This window comes from Mastacembelus armatus, chromosome 10 (assembly GCF_900324485.2).
Source record: "Mastacembelus armatus chromosome 10, fMasArm1.2, whole genome shotgun sequence".
Taxonomy (NCBI): Eukaryota; Metazoa; Chordata; class Actinopteri; order Synbranchiformes; family Mastacembelidae; genus Mastacembelus; species Mastacembelus armatus.
The window spans coordinates 19,573,647-19,597,485 of record NC_046642.1 but is presented as its reverse complement, the minus strand read 5'-3'; the positions used below and the strand labels follow the sequence as shown (position 1 = coordinate 19,597,485).

The 23,839-nt window shown below is 43.3% G+C and overlaps 3 protein-coding genes across 4 annotated transcripts; 2 read left to right on the top strand and 1 right to left on the bottom strand.

Moving 5' to 3' along the window:
- The first annotated feature begins 352 nt into the window (after positions 1 to 352).
- On the top strand, positions 353 to 4,185 carry zgc:110843 (CDGSH iron-sulfur domain-containing protein 1). Its single transcript, XM_026331336.2, has 3 exons — positions 353 to 541; positions 2,422 to 2,624; positions 3,332 to 4,185. The coding sequence occupies exons 1-3, from the start codon at positions 478 to 480 to the stop codon at positions 3,419 to 3,421; spliced, it is 357 nt and encodes a 118-aa protein (XP_026187121.1). The 5' UTR covers positions 353 to 477; the 3' UTR covers positions 3,422 to 4,185.
- Positions 4,186 to 5,422: 1,237 nt separating this feature from the next.
- cxxc5b (CXXC finger protein 5b) lies at positions 5,423 to 8,247 on the top strand. The gene is made up of 2 exons (XM_026329604.2): positions 5,423 to 5,722; positions 6,622 to 8,247. The coding sequence occupies exon 2, from the start codon at positions 6,838 to 6,840 to the stop codon at positions 7,729 to 7,731; it is 894 nt and encodes a 297-aa protein (XP_026185389.1). The 5' UTR covers positions 5,423 to 5,722; positions 6,622 to 6,837; the 3' UTR covers positions 7,732 to 8,247.
- Positions 8,248 to 12,631: 4,384 nt separating this feature from the next.
- Positions 12,632 to 21,678, bottom strand: LOC113144916 (SH2 domain-containing protein 4A). Of its 2 annotated transcripts, none has more exons than XM_026331227.2 (6): positions 21,459 to 21,678; positions 19,100 to 19,499; positions 16,658 to 16,775; positions 15,374 to 15,479; positions 15,060 to 15,279; positions 12,632 to 14,588 (listed from the first exon to the last, which is right to left on the bottom strand). In XM_026331227.2, the coding sequence occupies exons 2-6, from the start codon at positions 19,272 to 19,274 to the stop codon at positions 14,425 to 14,427; spliced, it is 783 nt and encodes a 260-aa protein (XP_026187012.1). In that variant the 5' UTR covers positions 19,275 to 19,499; positions 21,459 to 21,678; the 3' UTR covers positions 12,632 to 14,424. The 2 variants fall into 2 exon arrangements, with proteins under 2 accessions (XP_026187012.1, XP_026187011.1); XM_026331226.2 differs by having other exon boundaries at positions 15,368 to 15,479; positions 21,459 to 21,676.
- Positions 21,679 to 23,839: the final 2,161 nt, after the last annotated feature.

Below are 23,839 nucleotides of genomic sequence, written 5' to 3'. Positions count from 1 at the left end.
ACAAAATAAAGAAGTTTGTAGTTAATTAAGTAATCGGTTATTCATATCACCACGATCTCTAATGAGACTCGGAAAGACGTTGCGTGTGTTTCTAAGTTTCTCTTAACACTAGCTGTCAATTAAGCAAACTCCACCCAAATATGAAATGCGTTTGGAAGCTCTGGAAAAAGCCAGTAAGTGTGCCCGGATCAGGTGGCACCACAGTCAAAAGGCCGTTTGCCTGATTACACCTTAACACGAGATGGTTCACGTTCTAGCTAAACGCTAAAAACCAACCCGGAAGTATAGTGAAGAGGCGGGGAGAAGCCTCTTGGTCTGGCCAAAGCTCTCTCTCCCTCCTCTCTGCCCATTGGCCGGTGCGGAGTGACGCAGCAGGCCGAGCTCGGAGCTGCTGGGGCGGACAGAGTTCGGTTAAGACTCCCCGGTTGACCTTGCAACAGAGCGTTCATCACAAAGAACACATCGTGTATAGAAAACATGACAACCCCAGGTTTTCCTATGTCCCAGCCGGTGGCCAGCTCGGGGTGCAGGTTGTCCAAAGGTAAAGTATTCCAGCTAGCTGATAGTATGCTAGCGTTAATGCGCGATGTCGTTTTGCTACTCAACGTAAATTGAACATGTCCTGTCGTTGTCCAAGCCGTTTAACAGCTAATGTATCATGAGGTGCTGTTTTTAGGATACAGTCTATGATGTGTAGGGACTCCTGCTGTCTGTTCACTGCATTTACAGCTTAAAACAATAATTTAATTTCTGTAGATATTTACTTATTTGCTGCAGTGTCAACGACCGTTTCGTAGCTGTGCTAACAGCCTAGTAGCTAGTTAACTGGCTGCACACAGCCACAGGTTGTGTTTCCAACTTTAGAAAGTCACAGACAGCTTTGGAGGGTACCCCACCATCTAGAGCAGGAGTATCTTTCTGTCCAGTCGCTCTAGGAATCTTGATGATCTAGACCAGAGAGGGCCAAACCATGTTCTCCAAGGGCCACTGTCCTGCCGGTTTTCCAACTGTGAATATCTGGATCAGGTGTGTTCAGCCAATCAGCGGCTGGAAGATACCAATGCACTTTGTCTTCTCCCACTACACCCTCATCTGAGATGGTATCTTCCTGTTCTCCAGGAATATAGGTTGCCCCCCTCTGAAACGGACTGAATGCAGGGAACTTGTTGCTCCTGTCTTATGACTCTAACTATATCATGTGATGTTCACTGCAACTGGATGATCCTCTCTATTGCCTCGCATAAATAGGAAAATGCATAACTTCAGATAGAAATGCTGTTATTATCCAGCTAGAGGAACATAGGATGCTATTTAAAGCTGTGTGAAGATAGACTTTTGTTTTTCTTGAGGAAACACATACTGAAACAGCATGGTCACTATCAGTGTTGGGCAAGTTAGTTTAGAGATATAATACAATACATATTACTAGTTACTGTCCTTGTGAATAGTTACATTACAATATTACTATCTCTAATTTGTAATGCATTACACTACTTTTGTGTTTTGAGTTATTTTCAATATTATTTTCAATCACAGAAGGGTGACCATTTTAAAATGCTAAAATGCAGTTTATCTCTTATACATAGACGTGCTATTTCTTAATGTAGAGTTCCTTCTGTTTTGCACATAGATTGCACTTTCTATCACGTTCTTCTTCTTCTACCTGAAAACAATGGGAGTATGTTCATCTCTCAAATGTAAAATCCATCTCTGTAGTCATGTCAACTGTCAAACATCAACAGGGAAGAGACAAACTATTTTATCCACTGAATTTTTTCTTTGCTGTTGGATTACCCCACGGTGTTGGTAAATTCTTGTTGAATTTACTCCCGCACAAAGTTGTGTATATTATTACAAAATTCTATTTGTAATGTGTTATATTACTGTGTTGCAGCAAAAAAAAAAAAAGTAATATAGTACTATAACATATTACCTTTTATGTGTTACCCCCAACACTGGTTACTATCACTTCCAGGACTATGTCTGTAAAGACTCTTAGTCATCCAGGTGAGGTTATTGAGAAGCTTAGTCATGTCTAGTAGTTAGGGCAAAATGTTTCACCATGAATCAATTGACACTTCCAGGAATTGTAGGTTAAACCATTCCATGAATCATTCGGACTAGTCTGTTTATGAGGTGTACCTGTGCTATTTAATGCGATCGAAGTCAACAGGCATGTGATCAGTCCAGGTTGTGTATACAGTAATATCTGATTGTTGTTGACAGTGTCAGAAAGACGACATTTCAGTTATGGTGATTTTGAAAGGGACAGCTAGTGATGGGTTTGTTGCCTTGTACTGAGAGAGTTTCTTTGTTTCACAGTAAAACAGTAAACATTAGCTTTAACCTTTTTACCACCGTTCCGTTTGGATGAGACAGGAGTTCTGTTTTGTAGAGTTATATATCTGTGTATCTTTCCAGAGCACTTGATGGTTGCGGTGCCGGTGGCACTGGTCGCAGCCGTCGGAGGGTTCTTGGTCGGCCACTACCTCAGTAGGCGGAGCTGTAAGAAGGGCCAGGTGAACACATCCTTCAACAAAGACAGTCCCAAGGTGGTCCACAGCTTCGACATAGAGGAAATTGGCAGCAAAGCCGTGTACTGCCGCTGCTGGAAGTCAAAGAAGGTTGGGCCTTAGCAGCTAGTTCAGGACCACTGACTTTCTAAAGGTGCAATAGGAGCCAACATTTCCATTAGCTTTCTGCAGTTAAAAAAAAAACTATTTTTCACTCATGCTGCACTTCTAGTCACATCCCACTCCAGCTTTGACATCCCTGGTGGCAGTGTGGTCAGAAATGCAACGTGAATTGAAGGTTTCACTCCACAGAGCTCTATAAACCATATCAAAAGCAAAGTCTGAGGAGCAGGCTGAAGGACCACTGCAGGAGCAGATTGAACACTTGACAACACGGTCCTCTGACTTGTCTGAAAATCTGAATTTAACCAAGTGGCCAGCAATCATTGCGTGTAGAGGTCACATTAAAAAATGATGGTCCTCATACTGAAAAAAAAAAAAAAGAGTGGTCCTTGATGTCCACAAGAGGGCGAGAACTATTTTGCACTAACGAGACCCATAGTTTGCCACATGGACGCAGAATAAAGAACAATGAAAATGAAGCACACATGTTTAACCCTGCAGAGTTGAATATTTTGATTATTTACACTGGGGATCAGGGGAGTTGAGCAGACCTACTTCCTTATTTCATTTTACAGCGATCATAAAGATAAAACTTCAGGGAGATTAAAGCAAACAGTTCACATCATGAAAACAAATGACTTTGACTTTGATAAGACTGACTTGTTTTCCTCTAATGTGGTGTGTTCTGCCTGCAGTTCCCCTACTGCGACGGAGCCCACACCAAACACAACGAGGAAACTGGGGACAATGTCGGACCACTCATCATCAAGAAGAAGGATGCCTAAAGCAGCCAATCAGAGAAGCCTGCCTTCCCTTGACTTCCCCACACACCTTCCCTGAGTTTGTTCAGTTGTTTTTTGTCATCAACAGTGTCACGCTGGTGTTTACAGTATGCTGTTGTAGTTTAAGCAAACAGTGGCTGTTCTTCACTGTCCAAAATAAAAAACCTTTGATTCCCACACTGGCCCTACATTAACTGAAATTACTTTAAAATCAAAGGTCATTTGAGGAGAGATAAGGAAGGGACTTTGACAATCAACACACTCAGACCTGAAGGTTTTAGGAGCTCACAGTTGGGTGTTGGTCAGAAGTCACTGTAGACCTGACATAAATAAAAATATTCCACGGCGCACACGTTGTACCTTCAGGTCCGGTGCCACGTGTCCCCTTCCTTCTCGGCTCCTCTGGGTGGCCGAAAGCAGATGAGCTGGCAGCACTTTTGCCTCTGTCAGTCCAGTATGTTCCATTTCAGTCCAACGTAGGCCTTACATTTAAGTCTGAACACACACATATGAGTGTTACATGTTATGATTTTTGTGCAAGAGCTGCTTTGTTAGAGATAAATTTTAAAAAATGGTCTAAAATAAAATAATATCCAGTCTCGAGAGCTGTTAAACACTATCTACTGTCTGTATAGTCACTGAGGAAACTGCTGATAAAATGTACTGTGTTTTTTGATCAGATTTATGCTGGCTGCAGTGTGTGTGTGTGTGTGACTTGATGAGCCTTTGTTCTGTATATTGTGAATAAAACTCATTGAGCGATCTGATTTGTTTGTTGGAGTCCTTTCCTGGCTGCAGCTGTTCCAGGCCCTACATGTGTTTGTGTTTTGGGGCACAGGGTCAAGTGAGCTGCACAAACTTTCAGCAGAGGCAGAGCGCTGTCGCAGTGTTTACAGACAGTGGACTGGGCTGATGACTGAACAGGCCAGTGCACTGACTGCAGTGGACCCAGGCCTGTTCAGTGAGAGGCCTCGGTTAGAGGTGCTGCAGCGTCCACCAGCACCAGTGGCCATTTTAAGACGCGTCGGTATCCGCGCTGACCACTAGACGACGCTGTGTTTACACGAAGAGTCCAGGCCAGACAGTGGGCGCGCGTGCACGGCGGGCCCCTGCTTCCTTAGTGACGCGCGCGCGCACGCACACACCACATACATACGCACGAGGTATCTGGCCGCGTGCCAGATGCAGCGCAGGACTCTCATAAGAGGCGGAGTGGACTCGATCGTCCCTGTGTGAGGAACCACCGTCAGTATATACGGTCACCTGCTTCAGGGCAGCGGCCTGCGGCGGTAGGCTGAACACTCCCCTGACTGCTAGAGGCCCTGTCTCTCAGGGAGGGGGCGGTTCAATAGTCTGTTTTTTATTTTGCTGTTAAGCTTGGCCTCCTCACTATTCCCACAAGATGAGTTTATGTATGAACAGCTACAAGTATGATAATGGGAAGGTGTTTCAAATGGGAATAATGATCCCGGCTATAGAAAATACAAGGATTTATTTGTGTGTGTGTGTGTGTGTGTGTGAGAGTGTGTGTGTTTTGCTGTTGTAATCATTTCTAACTGTACTTTTTTAAAATGTTAAAATAATAAATAAATCACACCAACCTACCCAGAAACTGCCGATGAGCCTATTTCTTCTGATAAACAAGCAGAAAATTCATTTGTTTCGATTTTATTGCAAATCCCGTCCCATCACCTCGAGTTCATAGACATCACTGGGCTTTCACCTACACAACATAACCCCGGTGTTTCAACAGTTAGTTCAAGTTTACAAAACCCTCCTCGTTGACTAAACAGGAATTATTCATGACTTATTATTTGGCATAGGCCTTAGGCACAATTTATCCTTATCAAAGACACACACAGTAATGATCTAATAAGACATATGCTTTTCGACAGGGAGGAAGTCAACAAACCTGGTGCTATATTTATACATGTATGAGTTTTTAGTGTCGATGTTAGATATGCGGGCTGTGTCTAAAGGCCCCTGTCGAACCTCTTTCACCTGACGCGCAGTGTGGATGGCTGACTGACAGATGTTGGCTGTGATTGGGCATCATGCAGTGCTGAGGCTGTCGCCTTCCTGTGGATGTTACGGGGTCGCTCTGACCACGGTCTCGGCTGCAGAGTCCACTTCGCATTTTGAGCGACGCCCCCAAATTCCGTGCAGAGTGTTTGCAGACCCTCCGGGACGGAGAGGTGGAGGAGGAATCGGCAGCTCCGCCGTCCATATACACTACAGTCACCACGCCATTGGTCCATGACTTCATCATATCTTTGACAGGAGAGTTTGGGCCGTATTTAAAAGGTAGGGGGACTCGTCTGGACAATACGTCCTGTTGATTTTCGCTGTTTTTTCGTTCTGTCGCCGTTTCCTGCGCGCAGCTCCGTGTCGCAGCCACCGCTCGGACTGTGGTCAGCTCGCCGTGGCGTCGGTCGAGCACCGTCTTCTGAGGTAACCTTAATCACGGTTTGACGATCGATCGGGTTTGACGATCGATCCATCGTAAGATTCACACTGGTTTCCTGTAACAACATGTACGTACCGCGTCTAATCTCCGGACTAGTTTTTTTTTTCTTTCTGTCTTTCACCATCTTTTTTTTTTTTTTTTTTTTTACAAACGTGGACACGGAATATAGCCTGGTCTTTTTTATCCACAGCAACCGCATCGTTGCGCACCTCGCTCCTCGTCGTCGATACCAGACAAAAGACAGCCTGTTTTTTTACGGTCCACTATTTAGTCTTTCTCCGTAGAGCTTAAGCTTTGGCTGGCACACATAACAGCAGTCGTCAAAATGTATTTGAAAAGCGCGCTCCACATTTGACCTGCGCATATGCGCATATCTTTGCATATTGTAGTCGCTCTGTTATTGATTGCATTGATATACCGTGAAATTCTTAAAGGGATAGTGCCTCCTGTATGCGGAAATCACTGGCGAGGCATGCACTCAGCCTGATGCATGGGCCTATTCATCTCTATTCAGCCGTGTATTTCCAAATACATTTATATACACATGTATACCTTTATACATCATATTGTCTTCAAACCCACACCGCCTGTACTCTGACTCTCTGACACTGTGTGTAGTGGCTCTGGCTGAGAAATATCTTCCAGACTCATCTCCTCTGTTTACTGTCTTTCTGTATTTGTCTCTCCACCATTTCTATTCTTAACCTTCCTATCTTCACCCCCTATTCATTTCTAGCTCTCCAGGACTCTGAGGCTGCTGCAGAGAATGGGAATAGGGACACAGGCCAAGGCTTGCCATTTTGGCTGAAGTAACAGCAGGACGGTTGTCAACCCAGCATCGGCTTCAATCCCCTTCTCCCTCACCTCTTATCCCTCAGTCGTACACACACACACACACGCACACACACGCACACACACACAAAGACAGGCACCCCCACACTCAGCCACTGCTATGTCCACCGCAGTAGACATCACTGACCCTCCCTCCTCAGATCAGGCCCACAGCAGCACTAAAATCCCCAATGAGCCACTGAGACGCAGTCTTAAGCGCTCCAACCACCCCTACAGCCTCTCCCATTACATTTCCACCCCTTCCCCAGCCGTGGATGTCAAAAGCCTGATTCAACCCTCCCCTGCCCAGCAGCGGGCCACGCAGTCCGGGCACACTAAGCCTCGTCGGGCCCCCTCCTGGCCTGACATGTGGGAGTCACCCAGCGGGCTCCACCTGGCCCATGCTGCAGAGCTGCTGATGCGGGCTGGGCTTTTGGCTCTGACCCCTGCCACCACAGAGCAGGCCAGCTTGGGAGCACAGAGCAGCCAGCCGGCTAAAAGGGAGGCTACAGAGGCAAAGGGTGTGAAGGGGGTTGGAGAGGGAGGTGGATCTGGGCCTGAGGAGGAGGAAGAGGACTCCTCTGCATGCGGGACTGATTTCCAACCCTTTCTAGGTGCTTGGTTTCCCTTCAGCCCTGCTCTGTTCCCGCTGGCTGGTTTCCAGATGGGGGGAGGCCACTGGAGGAGTGCGGCCATGGGAGCCGAGGGCATAGAAGGGTTGGTGGCCGAGGGCTGCTCTCCTGGATCTCTGGGCGGGGGCAGTGGAGGAAGGAGGAAGAGGAAGAGGTGTGGGGAGTGCGTACCTTGCCGGCGTCAGACGAACTGCGAACAGTGCAGCAGCTGTCGTAATCGCAAGAGGGGACACCAGATCTGTAAATACAGGAAGTGTGAGGAGCTGAAGAGGAAGCCGGGAGGCCCTGGGTTTGAGAGCAGAGTGTCTAGGTTTGATCTAAGGGGCTCCGACTTTACTTTGGGTCTGGCACAGGAGAGAAGCAACGGAGCCTTGGATGGATAGTAATGCTTGTGGTGACAGCATTTGTCAGAGGATCCTGGTTGGATGATTGTTGAAGAACTGCAGTTTAACAGAAACACACGGGACACCATGTTAACATGCTCGGACTGTGGTTCAAAGATCGTCAGATCTTGTGTTTAGTGAGGAGACGCAGCTCTGTTTAAGAATGTCCACTCGTTCCCATCCTTTCTTTTGACAATCAGTGAAACGGAGAGGAGAGAAAGAAGGATACCAATGTGTGTCAATATTTAGATGATGACAAAAATGCTGTAAATAGCCTGTAAATATCTGGAAAACATTATGTCTTTTTTTACATCCCTTTCCAATTTGGATGTATTGTGTTTCAACATAAAAAAGAAGCCAAATGTTTTGTTTCTCATGGGGAGTTTTAATTCTGTTCTGACGTCATTGCATCAGTAAGAAATGAATGAGTTCAGCCTAGGCTAAATTATTTCATGTGCAGCTTGTACTGTATAGCTCTGTTTGCCCTTTTGAAATAAAAGAAATTGGCCATGTGCATTTGTCTACAGGCTGAGTTCCTGCTACGTCTGTATGTTCATTTTAATTGGGTGTATGTGTCTGTTTGCGTCCGTGTTTCTGCTTGTATGCACACACACGTGTGTTTGTCTGTGTGAGAGGTTGTGTGGATTATGAATCACCTAATGGTGTGGCTGAGAGCCTTATCGCAACCCCACAGACACACACACACCAACACACCTACACGCTGCCTTGGCAAGTGTAGTGCATGCACTGGAACACACCTAACCTGACATGCACACATAATCACAAACACTCCTCGATTCACACACTGATGCAATTTCCCTCTTTATTCCAGTATAGATCATATACACACACACATTAAAAGCCACATACATAGCCAGCTGGGCCGCGGCTACAGGGTGGGTTTTTGCTTGTTGCCGTAACGATGGCTGATGTGATAAGACCTTCTTCCTCGGCGCCACACTCCAGGGGACCGCAGGGAAGACGTAACCATGGCAACGGCCAGCCCGAGGTGTCACGCTATAATTGGGCCACGGCTGCACTTCCTGTGCGCCTTCAGTCAGGGGGATCGCAGAGGGACTGTGTGTGTGTGTGTGTGTGGTGTGTGTGTGCGTGTGTGTGTGTGTGTGTGTGTGCATCTGTGGGGGGAGTTGTGTTTACGTGTGTGTGTGTGCATGTTTGTGAGGCAGGGAGAGAGAAAGCACAGCACGCCAGCCAACGCAGGACACTGCCAGCTCATGGAGAAAGGCAGTCAGCTCCAACATCATGCTATTACAACGTTCCCACAGAATGAGAAGCACAGTCTTTTAATAAAAGTCCACAGTCTAGTGTTTCTTCATCTCCCAGACAAAGGGGGAATTTCAAATCCTTGGATCTGCAGCTCTTTTCTGTCCCCCCCCCCCCCCCCCCCCCCAAGCCCCCAAGCGCCTTTCTAGTGATTTGAAGCTTAATCCCCCCTCCCTGTTCTCGTCACACATGCACACACACACACACCCACACACACCGGAAATCTGTGTCACCCGCTGCCCAGCAGGTCCAGTGACTCCCTGAACGCCTGCAGTCTGGCTCCACTGGCCTGCAAGATGGCAGGAGAGAAAGGGAGGGAGGGGGAGGATTGAACGAAGGACAGAGAAGAGGAGGAGGAGGGGGGAGGGCTAAGAGAGAGTTGGGGGAGGAGGAGATGGGGGTGGAAAGCGGATCCTGGGAGAGGGTGAAGGGGGGGAGAGAAAGAGACATGGTGAAGGGCAGAGAGAGAAGGGTGGGTGTACGGGGGGTAAAACAGAGTGGGAGAAACTGGGAGAGATGAAAAGCAGGCCACAGGGAAAGAGAAAGAGAGATATGCAGGGAGGAGGATGGGAAGGTGGACAGCAGGGGACGAAGATAACGTGGGCCAAACAAAGAGAGAAGGAGAGATGAGAGTGAGATCCAGAGAGTGGAGTCATGGAGGCCGATTGAAATACAGCGAGACAGAGATGCAGGAAGACAGGGGTTAATGACGGATGCATTGTCCAGATAGCCGGTGTGTGCCGTCACAGACCTCTGTGCAGCTTACATATGTTAGCACCAGCGGCCCTGCCCACTCTGGAGAAAAACTCCTTTCACACACACTGCAGTGAAACAACCTGCCAGCCCAAGGCAACCTGCACAGGAGCTGGGCGGACCCTCACTCACGAGCCAGACCTTTGAAATTTTGGCCACTGCGTCTGCTTGGAGACACTGTGTCTCATTGTGAATTTTTTCTCCCTCCATTGGCTGCATCCCCAGTGTTAGAAAATGTGTAACAGCTTTGCAGAAACAGCATCTTTCTGAGATCACTCCCAACTACTCCTCTGTTATCCATTTGTGTTCACATTTATAGCCATGAAAAACATTCTGCTCCCAAAGAGAAACACAATGGCTTCTTACGTTACGTTCTTATGTTCCCTGAAAAGCTCAGACTCATCTGCCCTCAGGTTATATTTTGGTGACACCAGGGTCAAAGGGGATTCTTGACCTCTGACCCTTAAAGCTGTTAAAGGTGGATTCAAACAGACCAATGTCTAAAAACAGATTCATCCACTTTTGGTTTGACCTCACGCTGCCAGTGAACAACCACAGAACAACAAAATAAAACTGAAATGAGACAAACAATATAACTTTGGTATTTGAGTCTGTTTCATAAAACAGTAGCTTTACGTGTTGCTACCAGTCCAACCGAAACATTTCCGTAACATCAGGTTGAGAGGAAGTAAACTCTCAAACCATTCTTGTATTTTGATCCGCTGGTGGCTTCACGTTGTGTTCGTTTTCAGAGGTAATGTGTACACAACATTCTGTTAATCTTTAGCTTGCTGCTGATTTCAAAAAAGGCACGCTGGTTCCAGGAAGTCAGGAAAAGCACACTGATACAGTCTCCTCTGCCTGCAGTAACGTTTTATCATGGCTTCTTTTCATGCCACCTCATGGTGTGGAATTGATTTTTGCCATTGAGTATGCAGCTAGAGGCCACTTGCACTGCTCAGTTTGCAGGATTTGCTTTAATCAGAGCAGCACATGTAATGCCACTTACAAGGTCTCTGAGTCTGATCTTTATGTTATTCTCTGTGAGTTTAAGCATTCAAGTAAATTGTGATTAAGTAAAACCCATTTAAATGAATGGATAAGCATGGTGGCTGAGTGGTTAGCACTGTTGCATCACACCAAGAAGGTTCCTGGTTTGAAACCCATCAGGGACCTTTCTGTGTGGAGTCTGCATGTTCTCCCTGTGCTTGTGTGGGTTTTCTCCAGGTACTCTGGTTTCCTCCCACAGTCCAAAAACATGTATGTCAGGTTGATTGGTGACTCTAAATTGCCCATAGGAGTGAGTGTGAGTGTGTGAGGTTGTTTGTCTCTATGTGGCCCTGTGATGGACTGGGGACCTGTCCAGGGTGTACCCCTGCCTTCCACCCACAGAGAGCTGGGATAGGCTCCAGCAGATCCCTGTGACCCTAAATTGGAATAAGTGGGTATAGATGATGGATGGATGGATGGAAGATATTGAATTGCAGCAATGGCAAACAACTGTACATATCATATTTATTTATATATATTTTACAAGTATGCATGATCATGGGTTTATAACCATGTTAGTTGTCCTGTAAGGTTGAACTAAAACTAACATGGTCACATTATTGCTAACATGCAGATACAAAGCTGGACTAATGTTTACAAATACAGTGTGTTTACCACACTCTGAATTTACTGTTAGTAAACTAAAATTACCTAGTTAGCATTAAACATAAAGTACAGCTAAGGATTATGGGAATGTTATTATATTTAGACAAGAGAGCCTACATGTAATTTTTCCCAAATTATCCTTCTTCAGTCTGAATTGTTTGCTAAATTTAGGATATACAGTAGTTGTCATGTTTTTGTTTTATTTTGCATTACAAGCTTTTTTTGGACATATCAAATATGATATGTATGTTGGTAAAAAACAAATCATTTCCTGTTTGATCACACTGGGAATGTAGAGAATAGATTTCATAACATGAAATTTTAATTCACCATCAGTGAGGTTAAAAATGAAAAAATAAAATACATAGCCCCTTAGTGTTATATCTAATGCGAGCACTACAGAGGTGTTATTTAAAAAAGCCGTCTGTCTGACTCTATCTCTTCCGAAAATTAGATATGCTTTATTGTGCCACAGGAAATGGTGTCAGACATAGTGTCTAATCCTTGCTCGTACAATAAAGTGAAGTGTACGGTCATGCAAGCGCTTAGTCAACACATGGAGAGCACACACTGATGTGCTTCTCATTTCCTAGTTTCACCTTCTAGGCTGGACAGAAAATAAATGGGAGCACCACTAGACTCTAAACACCTACAGTACATAGAAACATCATAAGTCAATGACACGCACTATTTTATGGGACAAAGAGGATCGGACTCCTACAATGCTTTTCTGGGAAACCCAACACTGCCCTTCTATATATAGCCAGGCTTTTCACACTGTGTGCATGACTGCTTGTGTCAAGTCACATGATTTAAGATATATGGGTGGACAGACACACACACGTACGCACAGTCAGATACTGAAGCACATACACAGGGGCATGATCCTGTGGTAGCGGGTGTGGAGGTGGTGAGGGAATGTAAGGAGGATTATTGAGTTGACTGTGACGTGTTGCTTCCAGTGGCCTGACTCCCATTTGCTCTGTCTCCCAAGGCGTCTTGCCCTCTTTTTCACTCAAAACCACATGCTAATCAGCTTTCTGTGCTCTCCGTTTGATCTTTGATGGGTTGTTTTCTAATGCATCCCACTGAATAGATAATCATTGTGTAAGTGAACTCTATCAACAACTTATCTGTGTTTTCCTCTATCAGCAAACCCAGCTTCTCCTACTGAATCTGCACTATGAACAGACATGACTTTGTTAAAATGCAAAACAAGAAGTTTAGCCAGTAGTTTAATTAATTTATTCTCGTTCACATCAACAACAGACATTGTCATTTTTAGGCAAATACAAAACAAACATAAAACATAAGTAAAAAACTCAAAGCCTCAGGAGGGCAAAGGTCTTAGTAATGAATTAGTGACCAAGTAATGAGAACATGCGCACAAATAGTTAGGTAGTAACTACTTCTTAAACACTCCTTAATAATGAAGTACTGCTACATGTCTCATTTTAAGACCTGTTCTTACAAGAATCCTATTATGACTTTGTGCAGCTTCTAGCATCTGATGACTGATCTGAAGCCACAGTGCAATACATGTTTTTTCATTTTAGATCCATACTCCAGCACACCAGCCAAAATGAAACAATGACCACAGGGTTAAAGTGCTGACTCAAAGCCAGACGAGTGTGAAGGTGTTCAAATCCAAACTGGCTGACACGACACAATCCCTCCAGTTTTATGACAATGCAGGTCAGCCATCCAAAACATAGGTTTTTTAGGGCTAGAAAAGTGGATTTTTCCTGCCTAGTCAAGCCTGTCACCTGACCAAGCTCTGTCAAGTGACCTCAGTCCCTCTTACCATGTGTTTCGTTTGTTGAGGACCTGGCTGGAGGCAAAAAATACCCAGAAGAGAGGAACCTAACAATAGAAGTGTCTGTTGATGTGTGCAGTTCGCAGACATTCAGCCATTCAGACCGCAAAACATTTGCAACCAAATATTAAACATATTTAACAGAGAGGTTTCCCAGGCTTTTGGTCAAAGCGTGTATGAAATATCAGTTGTGTCAGTGGTCATGGTGATAGGTTAGTGGTTATCACATGACACATGATATGGTTTAGGTCACATGGTAATATATGCGCGACAAAAAGTAAGTGGAGCCTGCGGTGAGACCCGTCAAGCTGGTCTGTTGGACAGGTTTAAAGTTTATCTTACGTTAAGTTACGTTACGTAAGTTACGTGTGGTCTACGTAAATTATAAGGCACTTTGTATAACCAGAGTCCACAGTCATGCTAACAGCGCTGTGGAGCTGTGCTTGGCCACAGCGTGCTTTAAGACAAATGCTAACGCTAACATGCTGACAGTGGCGATGCTAATGTGCTATTACTCTGTAGTTATCACCTTTACCAGCTTTAGCATGCTAACAGTGATTAGCACAAAAGGGTAAAATGCATCAGAGTCTGATGGGTGTTGTAGTTCAATTTGATGTAACGCTAACCTCAAAGTTACTGTTTTTGTTTTCATACCCAACACGCTGAAGAAGCCAAAACACTACATTGAAACAGTTTAATAAAATAAACTAAAATAGACTTTTGCGAAATAGAAGTTTTGTTGTTCAGCAAACCCACTTTTAAAGATAAAACTTAATTAATGCACGTTTAACCCACAGGAAGTGACCCACAGTTTGTTTTTTTCAACCTGTAGTCAGTAGTCTGTGGGTGTTTTCTCCAGGTGCCTGTCGATCACAGAAACAATGTGAGTGTATTTGAACTGAGGAACATCAAAGATGCTTCATTTTATCATTCAGGTTGTCTTGAATTCAAAGGCTTTCCAGGATTTCTCTCACTTCACCCCCAGATGTTTCTCTGTGGGTTAGTGCTTGAATTGAGGCCCAACAGACTGTATCTCAGTTCACTGCTCCGGTTCACGTCAGGATCCTCTTCTTCACATGGCCTCAGCCGTGTGCATCAGTGTATAACTCATCCATTATTTCTGCACAGAGTTTGTTACACTCACTACAATAGACTCTTGTAGCAGGGTGGAGACACCTGGAGTTTTAATGGATCAGGGCCGTGCTTCTTTTCTGTAGATGAGCAGGTTTGGCAGGTATAGGTGGTTTACTGTAGGCTCCTGTTGTGCTGTGATGATCACCAAAGGCCTTCCTGAGCTGTGCCACACGATTTTCATGTTCTGACCTTTTCTCATTACAACACACATTTTCTGAGAAGGAGAGGAGATAAAGTGAAATTCTCAAATTCTGATTATCTGTATAATGTTAATTTCCAACAAAAGTTTAAAACCTACTAATATCCATAAAATAAATAGTAGGGACAGAGTTTAACAATGACCAAATGACAAGACATTTGTTCAGTGTGATGCATGGGTGCAACAGCTGGGTATACAAAATAATGGCTGTTTATGTGCATCTTAGTAAGAACATATATAAAAGAATAAGCAAATATCCATATAAATATATGTGGCTAGCTTAAATAGAAATTTAGCTTAAAATATAAGCTAAATTTAGCTTAGCTTAAATAGAAATTTATATTTATGTGGATATTGGCTTATTCTTTTCTAGCAATAAACAACCATTAGCTGAAACTACTCACTTTATGTGTATGACAAATGCCATGTGCTGAGCAGAATCTGTACACATTTATCTACCGCTTTCCTCCCATCATGTTTTCTCACCTCTGTTCCGTGAGCCGACTTCCAGCTGAGCTTTGAGTGGTGGCTGGTTGACATGGCTCCTGAGGTGGGCCTTAGAGCGCGGAGTCCAGTCACTGAGGTTGTCTGAGCTAGTGCCTGATTCACTGTCACTGTCCTCAGTGGTGTCCCTCGCGTCATCGTCAACACTGCAGGAGTCCATGTCCTCCTCAGATGACTGGTCATTTGGGGATCCGTGACAATCCTGTGTTTAAAGTGCGGATGGTAAGATTTAACACACTGGCCGTCTCATCTTCCAAACTTCAAACCCACATTTGAACATATGAACTCACACTAACTTCTGTGTGGGGCAGCTGGATGTCTTCCTTAAAGCATAGCTGCTGGCCCTCACTTCCTGGCAACAAGTCCAGCTTCTGGATGCCATTCATATTATCTCTGTGGATTCTGGAAGACAAAGGCATCCATTTTTCAGTCCCGAAGAGAGACATCTCTACCTTTGAATCAATCCTCCAGTTGGTCATTTGGCAGACAACCTATATAACTAAACTTGACTGAGCCTAGCTCACCGAAACTCTGTAGTTCTGTAGTTCAGTTTTTTCATATCAAAGCCAGTCAGAGATATGTAACCTGTGGACTTGTTGAACATGTGTTGTTCCTTTAGTGTTTGTTCAAAAACATGTTGCATTGTGGTGTGCTGCATAACCAAAAAAATAATGTTTATAAAATATGTTAATTATGATGTTTAAAAGAATTGTTTTCAAAATTATAAAGGTCTTTGTTTTACTGTATTCAAGACATTATTTCATTACTCAATGTTATTTGCAGTTGAACCACATAAAGACATTTTTCTGAGACATGTATAATCTGCTACTGTTGCTCGACTTCTACAGTAAACAACATGCAACCAGGTACTGTCATTACAGGTTCTGCTTGTAATCTCCCTAATCATATTTATGGCATAGTCATTGACAACATGACGTTTTTAAAGGAGTGCTGTGTGTTTTGTTTCTACCAGAGGTGGGAAATAATAAAATAAATAATAAACAGATGGCTGTAAAGATCTGATGCAACCTCACCCATCAGTTTCAGCTGCAGTGCCGTGGGTCATGAGGTGTGTGTGTGTGTGTGTACATGTGAGACAAACAGGTGTGGTGTCAGGTGTCTTCACTGCTTATACAGTCATTAAACATACTCACGTTCCCCCATGCACAACAGAGGTGGGAAATAATGAAGTACAAATACTTCGTTACTGTACTTAAGTAGTACCACGATGCAGCAGATTCAGAAAAGCCAGACGTTCCCCATCCATGGCCGTATTTAAAGAACTGACCCAGAATGATTCATGGTGAATGTGGTTTGCTCCCTGTACCAGCTCTGTGCAGGTTGTTAATGAAATAATTTCCTTTTTTTGTGTCAAACTTTTTTAGTTTTGTGGAGTTATCAAAAGATGTATTGGGTATCACTGATATTTTTCTTTTTTACTTAAGTACATATCAGACCCTGGACTTTCTCACTTTTACTTGAGGAAAGGAGTTGAGCCAGTACTTCTACTTTTTTAACCAAGTATCTGTACTTCTACTGAAGTATAGAATGTGAGTACTTTTGCCACTTCTGGTTTCTACCTGTTGTTCATGAGGCTCTGGAGGAGTTTGGAGGACCTGAATTCATCCACCTCTCCGATTATACTGACGCTCACGTCTCCGTCTCGACCAAGCAGCCAGCTCACATGTTTACGGGAATCTGGAGGGAAAAAGTGAAAGGAAAGGAAAAACAAAATGGGTAAGTTCACTAGCTGATGTATAAATGGTTATTTTCAATTTTACCCAGAAGGTGGTGCTGTCGTCTAACTACAGAGCTTTGGAAACAACATACAGTGGCAATGATATTTTACTACTTTTTCCCATTTGGTTTGTCCTCTGTTTAGTTTTCTCTACTTCTGCATTTTTCCTATGTCTTTTACTGTGCCTGTGATTTAAAGCAAATACATCATGTTTCACGGTATGACATTTCGACAGAATACTCATCAACCATGTTTAAATAATCTGGGATCAATACGAAAAGAAGTCGTCATTCTTGTTGGTGAACAGGAAGATCTACATGAAATGTTGCTCTGGGTTTTTTCCATCCTGGAAAAAAAACTTTTTCTAATCGTTTCCTCATCGTGACACAGCAGGCCTAAATAAACCCTACTCCCCATGGCACGATAACAGGTGTTTTCCACAACTGGACAGCACCTGATGAAGGAGAAACACTTGCCATGACATCACTGATTGGGGCGTGGCTTAACAATTCGAGTTCATGGTTTTGCCCTTTAAAAGGCAGTTGTCTCAATGAACAGATGCTGAAGGAGTTGATAGAAACAATCATCTCTTCACAGTGAAGCGCCTGTACAAATTTCTTAGAAACCAGCTAACAAAGGCAGCTCTCTTGGTAGGGAGTGACCTGTGTGTTTGCGTGCTGTCACACAGTACATAGGGGTACATTGTGTAGACGTCTCAGTCTGATGTCACCTGACCAAAGACTATCCCTGGTATAAGCTGTGGTCTTTGCAACATGTTCCTGTGCCCACACAGTCACCTCGCTGACTTTTAACTGATAACAAGAGACAGAGACTATTCATGTTACAGAACTGAGTTGTCTTTGCTGACTACTACCACACCCACAAATTAACCAGAACTGCAGCACATACTGGAAGTGTTGCGCAGGTAAGACCAAATCGTCTGTTTTTATGTCATTTAAAGGCCTGTGTACACAAGTAAACATTGTGTTTCCTATCTCAGCACACTGAACAAAGACTGAAAAACTAGACTCTATGTAAATGCAACCACAGAGACAACACACACTTTAAGCCTCTCAGGTGACATAGCAGAATTTTGGTAAATAAAGACAGTCACTTAATATGCTTTAAAGTGTAGCACCGCCCCAAACCACAGAGCTTACTCAATCTTATTCAGCTATCAGTCTGTGGAATGATTTGACTGGTGGCGACAGAAGCTGTCTGTCTCTCTCTCTCTCACACACACACACACACACACACACTGTCATTGTGCAGGTGCACTAGTGGAGGTGATAGGGCCTCAGTGAGTCAGAATAACATGGGCGGATTAAATGACCAAGAAGAAAGGTGGAGTAGACGGTTACATGGATTACTGGCAGAGCAATGAAAAGACTGACCAGCTTTGTTTGGGTGTAATTTAAGCACGATAATGAGCTTGGTAACCTGAGAGGGTGTTACTACACAGTATATGTATTTGTGTTTCATTGCTCAGTCACTCAGAGTTTAGACCAGTTTTCATCTACATGAAATTGTTTTAAAATGGCTTGATTTTAGTCTGAAATATGTGCTGTCTTTACATTGGTTGCCAATGACAGACTATGTGAAATTAAAGTAATACTAGCAACAGTAATTAATTAAACTTGCCATGAACAATCTTGGGATTGAAGATACTTAAAGGGAAACTAAGATTAGAGCCCACACTGTGGGAGATAACTCCTATTTGCTCCTTTTCCAAGAATTGGCCGAAAAGACTCTCATGTTAAAAATCAAGCTGCAGCTTGCAGCTGGCCAGGCCAAGACTGCACACAGTGGAAACAGCTAACAGCTCTGTTGCAGGGACTCCAGAAAGTCAGTGTGCCCTGCCAGGAAATAGCATAGCACATAATCTCCATGAAAACTGCAACTTCCAAACTTGTGTTTTCAGTCTTTGTATGGTCAAAGTAGATATGTTAAATGGATGAGCTTTAAATGTGCTGGTAGTTGAGTTTTAAGCAGGGACTGAGCTAAGCCAGCTGTTTCCATCTGTTTTTTGACTATACAAAAGCTAAACTACCCATCTGCAGGTTATTTCCTTATATTTAATGGACAGGTATGAGAGTGGTAATAATAGTCTAATTTTATCTGAGTGTTACTGTCACAAACACCTTCCTGCTACAAAAATATTTTCCTATATGTCAGTGTTTTCCTCTTCTGGTTTACTAGAAATTACACTCACACCATAGTGTAATTAAATGAGGCATTAGTGGTATGTTGTTCCAGAAGAACCAGTTCAGAAGAGCCATCCTACCTTTCTTTGGCGTGATGTTGTTGTTTCCTTCCCTCTCCTCCCTCTCCTCTCGCTCTCTCCAGCGGCGTACCTGCTCCTCTCTCATCTTCAAGAAGAGGATCCTCTTCTGCTCCTCACTGAGGGCCTCCAGCACCTCCGGCTCCACCCACATGTCCTCAAGGATTTTAGCCAGCATCTTGCCTCAAGTGACAGTCGTCAGCGGTTTTTCAGTGTTGGGGTATGAAGCTCAGAGTCAGGTTCCCTTTTCTTTAAAGAATGTGGGATCAACTATAGTCCAATTTCTAAAGGTCCCTGTACTGTCCTTTGTCTGGTGCTCTTTCTCTGTGTGGCAGGAGATGGTCAGGCTCCCTGAAGGTCAAGGTGCAGTATGTCCAAATCAACTGGGGTCTGAAGGTTGCTGCTGTGGTTTTGAAAGACAGAAAGAAATGGAACAAGATGATATCTACTGTATTGTTTTGGTCCCTTCTGTTCAGTCCTGCTCTGGCTGCCAGAACACAATAGGCCATAAGCAAATAAACCAATGCAAACTGTAATGCGTGTGTGTGTGCCTGTGTGTTGTGTTTACTTTGCACACAGGCAGGAGAATGCTGCTGTGGTTTCAAACACTGAAAGGCAAACAAGGCCAGTTCAGTTAGTCAACATACACACACACACACACACACACACACACACACACACAGGCACACATGCACACACAGGGTGAGGTGTTAATGACCGCGTGCTATCAGGGGCTAACAGACACAGACAGAAGAAGACAGCTTTAGATAAGTTGACTTTTCTGCACTGCTGGTAGTTCTACCTTACACATAATGAACGACATACACACACACACACACACACACACATTGCTGTGACTTTAAGCACCTTGTCAACACACGTGACACTGATAGCCATCAGCAGCCTGCTCAGTTACAAGTTCTCAAGAGCAAAATCCCAGAGTACAGCCTTTACTGTCAACTGTGTGTAAACATGCAAGAAAGATCACCGTCCTGAAAGATTTGAAACAGTGAGCTGCTGAGTGAGAGCCAATAGGGCTTGTGTGGATGATAATGATTCACCAATCTGCACTCAAAGGCGGTCCAAGCATTAGACCCTGACAAAACTGAAATAACATCCTGGAAGTTAGTGTTTTGGGTGTGGCCATAGTTGGATTACCACAGACTTACAGTAAACCTTACACCAACCTTGTACAAGAATAACATGATAACATAATAACAACACATCATTATCTGGTATCAGCAGCAGATGCAGGACTGAGCACAGAATGGTTATAATACATTTTAAATACATCACGCAGACCTTGAACAAAAAGGCAAAAAAGATTCTGAGCGGATTTTTCTTTTTTAAAGAAATTGGTTTAAATTACTTTAGCATAAAGACTGGAAACAGAGGGCCTAAACTGAATAGCTAGCTAACCTCACTGATGAACACATCAACTTAGCTTTTTTTTAAAAACATATGTCTAAAATTGATGAGTTATGGGTTATGAGACTGGCCACCTGTTTTCAGCTAAGCAAAGTTAAGCTAAGCTGCTAGATGTAGCTTTAAACATATTAATCCTATTCCCTTGCACAACACACAACATGTAGGCGTTTTAGAGATATTTATAATTGCCAGTGGCTTATGTTGTAGCATTAAAAACACATCGTCTAATCAATTTCTGACTCAGGAACAAGATACTCCAGGTTTAGGGTTCATTTTCTGATCTGCTCTTTTAAGAAGTAAAACTTACATTTTAAGCTTGTAGTTTGGTTATTTCCTTGTCTAAGATTAAAAGGAAAAGTGCTTTCATTCATTGTTTTATTAAGTAGGAACTATAAAGCCCTTTGAGACCGAATGAAAGCAATATAAATAAATCAAGCCTGACAAGACGATATACACATCACACCTCCTAGAATTTACTGTGCATTTGATCCTGGCCACAGTAACATAGAAGAAATATTCAAATCGAGACATAAACATGCCAAACTTATAAAAGACGATAACGGCACCTACAGACACTGTGGAAAAACTACATCACACAAGGACAAAATTAACATATGGCAGAAAAACATCAGCACGCTGGAGTTCTGTTGTTCATACACAAGTATAAACCCTGGCTCCGTGCCAACATGCAAATAAGTCCAGAATTTACTTCTGCCTCCACTCACATGCAGAGAAAAGAAAGAAAGGCAGCAGAAGGGGAGAAAGGTATGTGCATGGCATACTGAGAGAAAAGTTTGAAAAGTCTGTTCATGTGAGAAAACACTGGCCATTTCACAGGGACAGAGGAGAGTGTGAGAAATGAATGAACATAGACAGGCTGTAGAATAGCAGCTGCTACAAAGACAGACAGAGAGAGAGAAAGAAGAAGACTTACTCAGTGGTGTCCAGCCGGTAGCATCTCCCTGCACTTGTCTGAGTTTTAGTGCCTCTGTGAGTGCAGAATGATGAGTGTGTCTGTGTGATGTGAGAGTGTAAGAGAGTGCCTTTGTGTGTGTGTGTTTGTGTGGGATCAGACCAGTCATCAGCAGCGGTGGTATGCAGGCTCAGCTCTGCTCTGCCGCCTTTGTACTGAGTAGGAGTAGGGCGGACTGACATCACAGCATTCATTTATTCTCCTCCTTCCTCCTTCTTTCTCCACCTCCTTTCTTCTTCTTTCCTCATGTTAACATTTCTACAAAGAAAAAAAAATAAGTAGGGGCAAAGCAGGGAAATACCCAGTAAAAAAATTCCCCCCATATTTATACAGTGTATGTATGCTCTGTAATGGATAACCTGTTTTTAATCAGGTCTTTCTGGCTTTTAGCTGCATGGAAGGACACAAGAAATTTGTAGCCTGTCCATATGTGGAAATGGGAGTAAACCTTACACACACACACACACACTCCTTCCCTACCCCGTCAAAATGACCCCTTTCTACATATTTGTTGTAGACATGTTGGCATTTCGTTCTGCAGGAAGTCCTCCTGGCTTTGTATGAAACCATTAATAACAACACCACATGTACACGACAGATTCTGGATATTTATTTTACAGGATCTTCCGTCAACAGGTTGTTGGCACACTCACTATACCAGGGGTCATTGTTTTATGTCTGCTCCGCCTCATGGTGCCACATCAGTCACATACCTCTGAGTAATTACGGTTAATCGGGTCATTCCAGGGTATTCAATTCAAATAGATGACTAATCTGATTATACCAGCCTGTCAGGACCATGTTTTTAGTGTTTACAGTAAATAAAATGGTGGCATAAATTGTCTTATTTACTTTTATTTTGATTTAATAGGTACTTCATATTTGGAGTACACATAATAAGCCCATAAATCCAACCATCCATACATTATCTATACCCACTTATTCCTATTTATGGATGTGAGGACCTGCTAGAACCTATCCCAGCTGTCAGTTTGGGCAAAAGGCAGGGGTACACCCTGGACAGGTCACCAGTCCGTCGTAGGCCCCGCACAATAAGTCAAAATTGCAAATGAAACTGTGAAATTATAACCTTTTGTCATCTGACATTACGCAAAATGAAACCACAGTTGTCATTAGGTCATCTTTGACCAAAACCTGTGCTGCAGTGATACCAGACACCCGCTTGTTTGTTTCAGTTTGTCACTGGTATCAGGGAAGAAAGTTCAAGGTCTACACACAGACATATGAATACACAATGCAAAGATGAAAAGATTCAGTTTAAATCTAAAGTTACCTTCTAACCCAAAACTTGAACCTAAATTTAACGTGTACTTTACTAGAACCAATTCTAACCATAAGCTTTGTACCCAGGAATAACCCACATTTAAATTAAATTGTTGCAAGTGGGGAAGCACATTTTTATCTCTTCCTTATAGTAATATTGTTCAGAGGACATGTTTTCTCAGAAGGATAAAATGAAGAGAATGTGCAAACAAATTTTTCCGCTTTCCTTGGGAGGCCCGAGGCAAGGTCTGTCAGGGGAAAACAACAGGTGATGTGTGTTTAAACATGAACACCTTAATCATGTACCAGCATGACACTTCGTGGGTCAGCTTAAGATCAGGAACAGATTATTCTTTATGTTGCCAGGTTCTTGCCTTTATACTTTATACAGGGAAAGTCCTGAGTCTTATCAACACATTATCACTGGATCTGAGGAGATTAGAGATGTGGCCACATTTAATTTAAATTATGCATGAAGAGCACCCTCTGCTGGAGTAAAGGACAGCAGCATTTCAGTAAAGCATAAAGCAACCTTTCAGGGTGAACTATTCCTTTAAATGCTTACGTTAATTCTTACGCAAGACTGGGTTACCACGAGGTAAAGTACCAGGGCCCCAGACCCTCAGGGTCCTCAAAGGTTAAATGGCAATTTCTAGCTTGTGGTAGTTTACTAAACTGCTGAATATAGAGTGAAATGGTAATGCATATAAAAATAAGTATAACTTTTCTGTAGTTGCCAGCGCCTTTTCCTCTTCAATACACACTGTGTGATAGGATCCTTCTGTTTTAACTAGATGTAATACTTGTTTTGAGTTAGGAAACACAGGGTGAGGGCAAATCAAATCTGCATAATCTATTTTGTTCCATTGTCTCCATAAACTGTTTTTAACTTTACATAAATAAAATAGATCTAAATTCCTATATGAGTCAAGTGACATGAACAACACGTGCTGAGAGAGATTAGACTTTCCACGCTACTTTTTTAGCCTTTTTCAGCAACATGGCCAGGCAGATTTCTCAATCACCCCCATGTTTAATGCATGGGCCTCACTGAAATG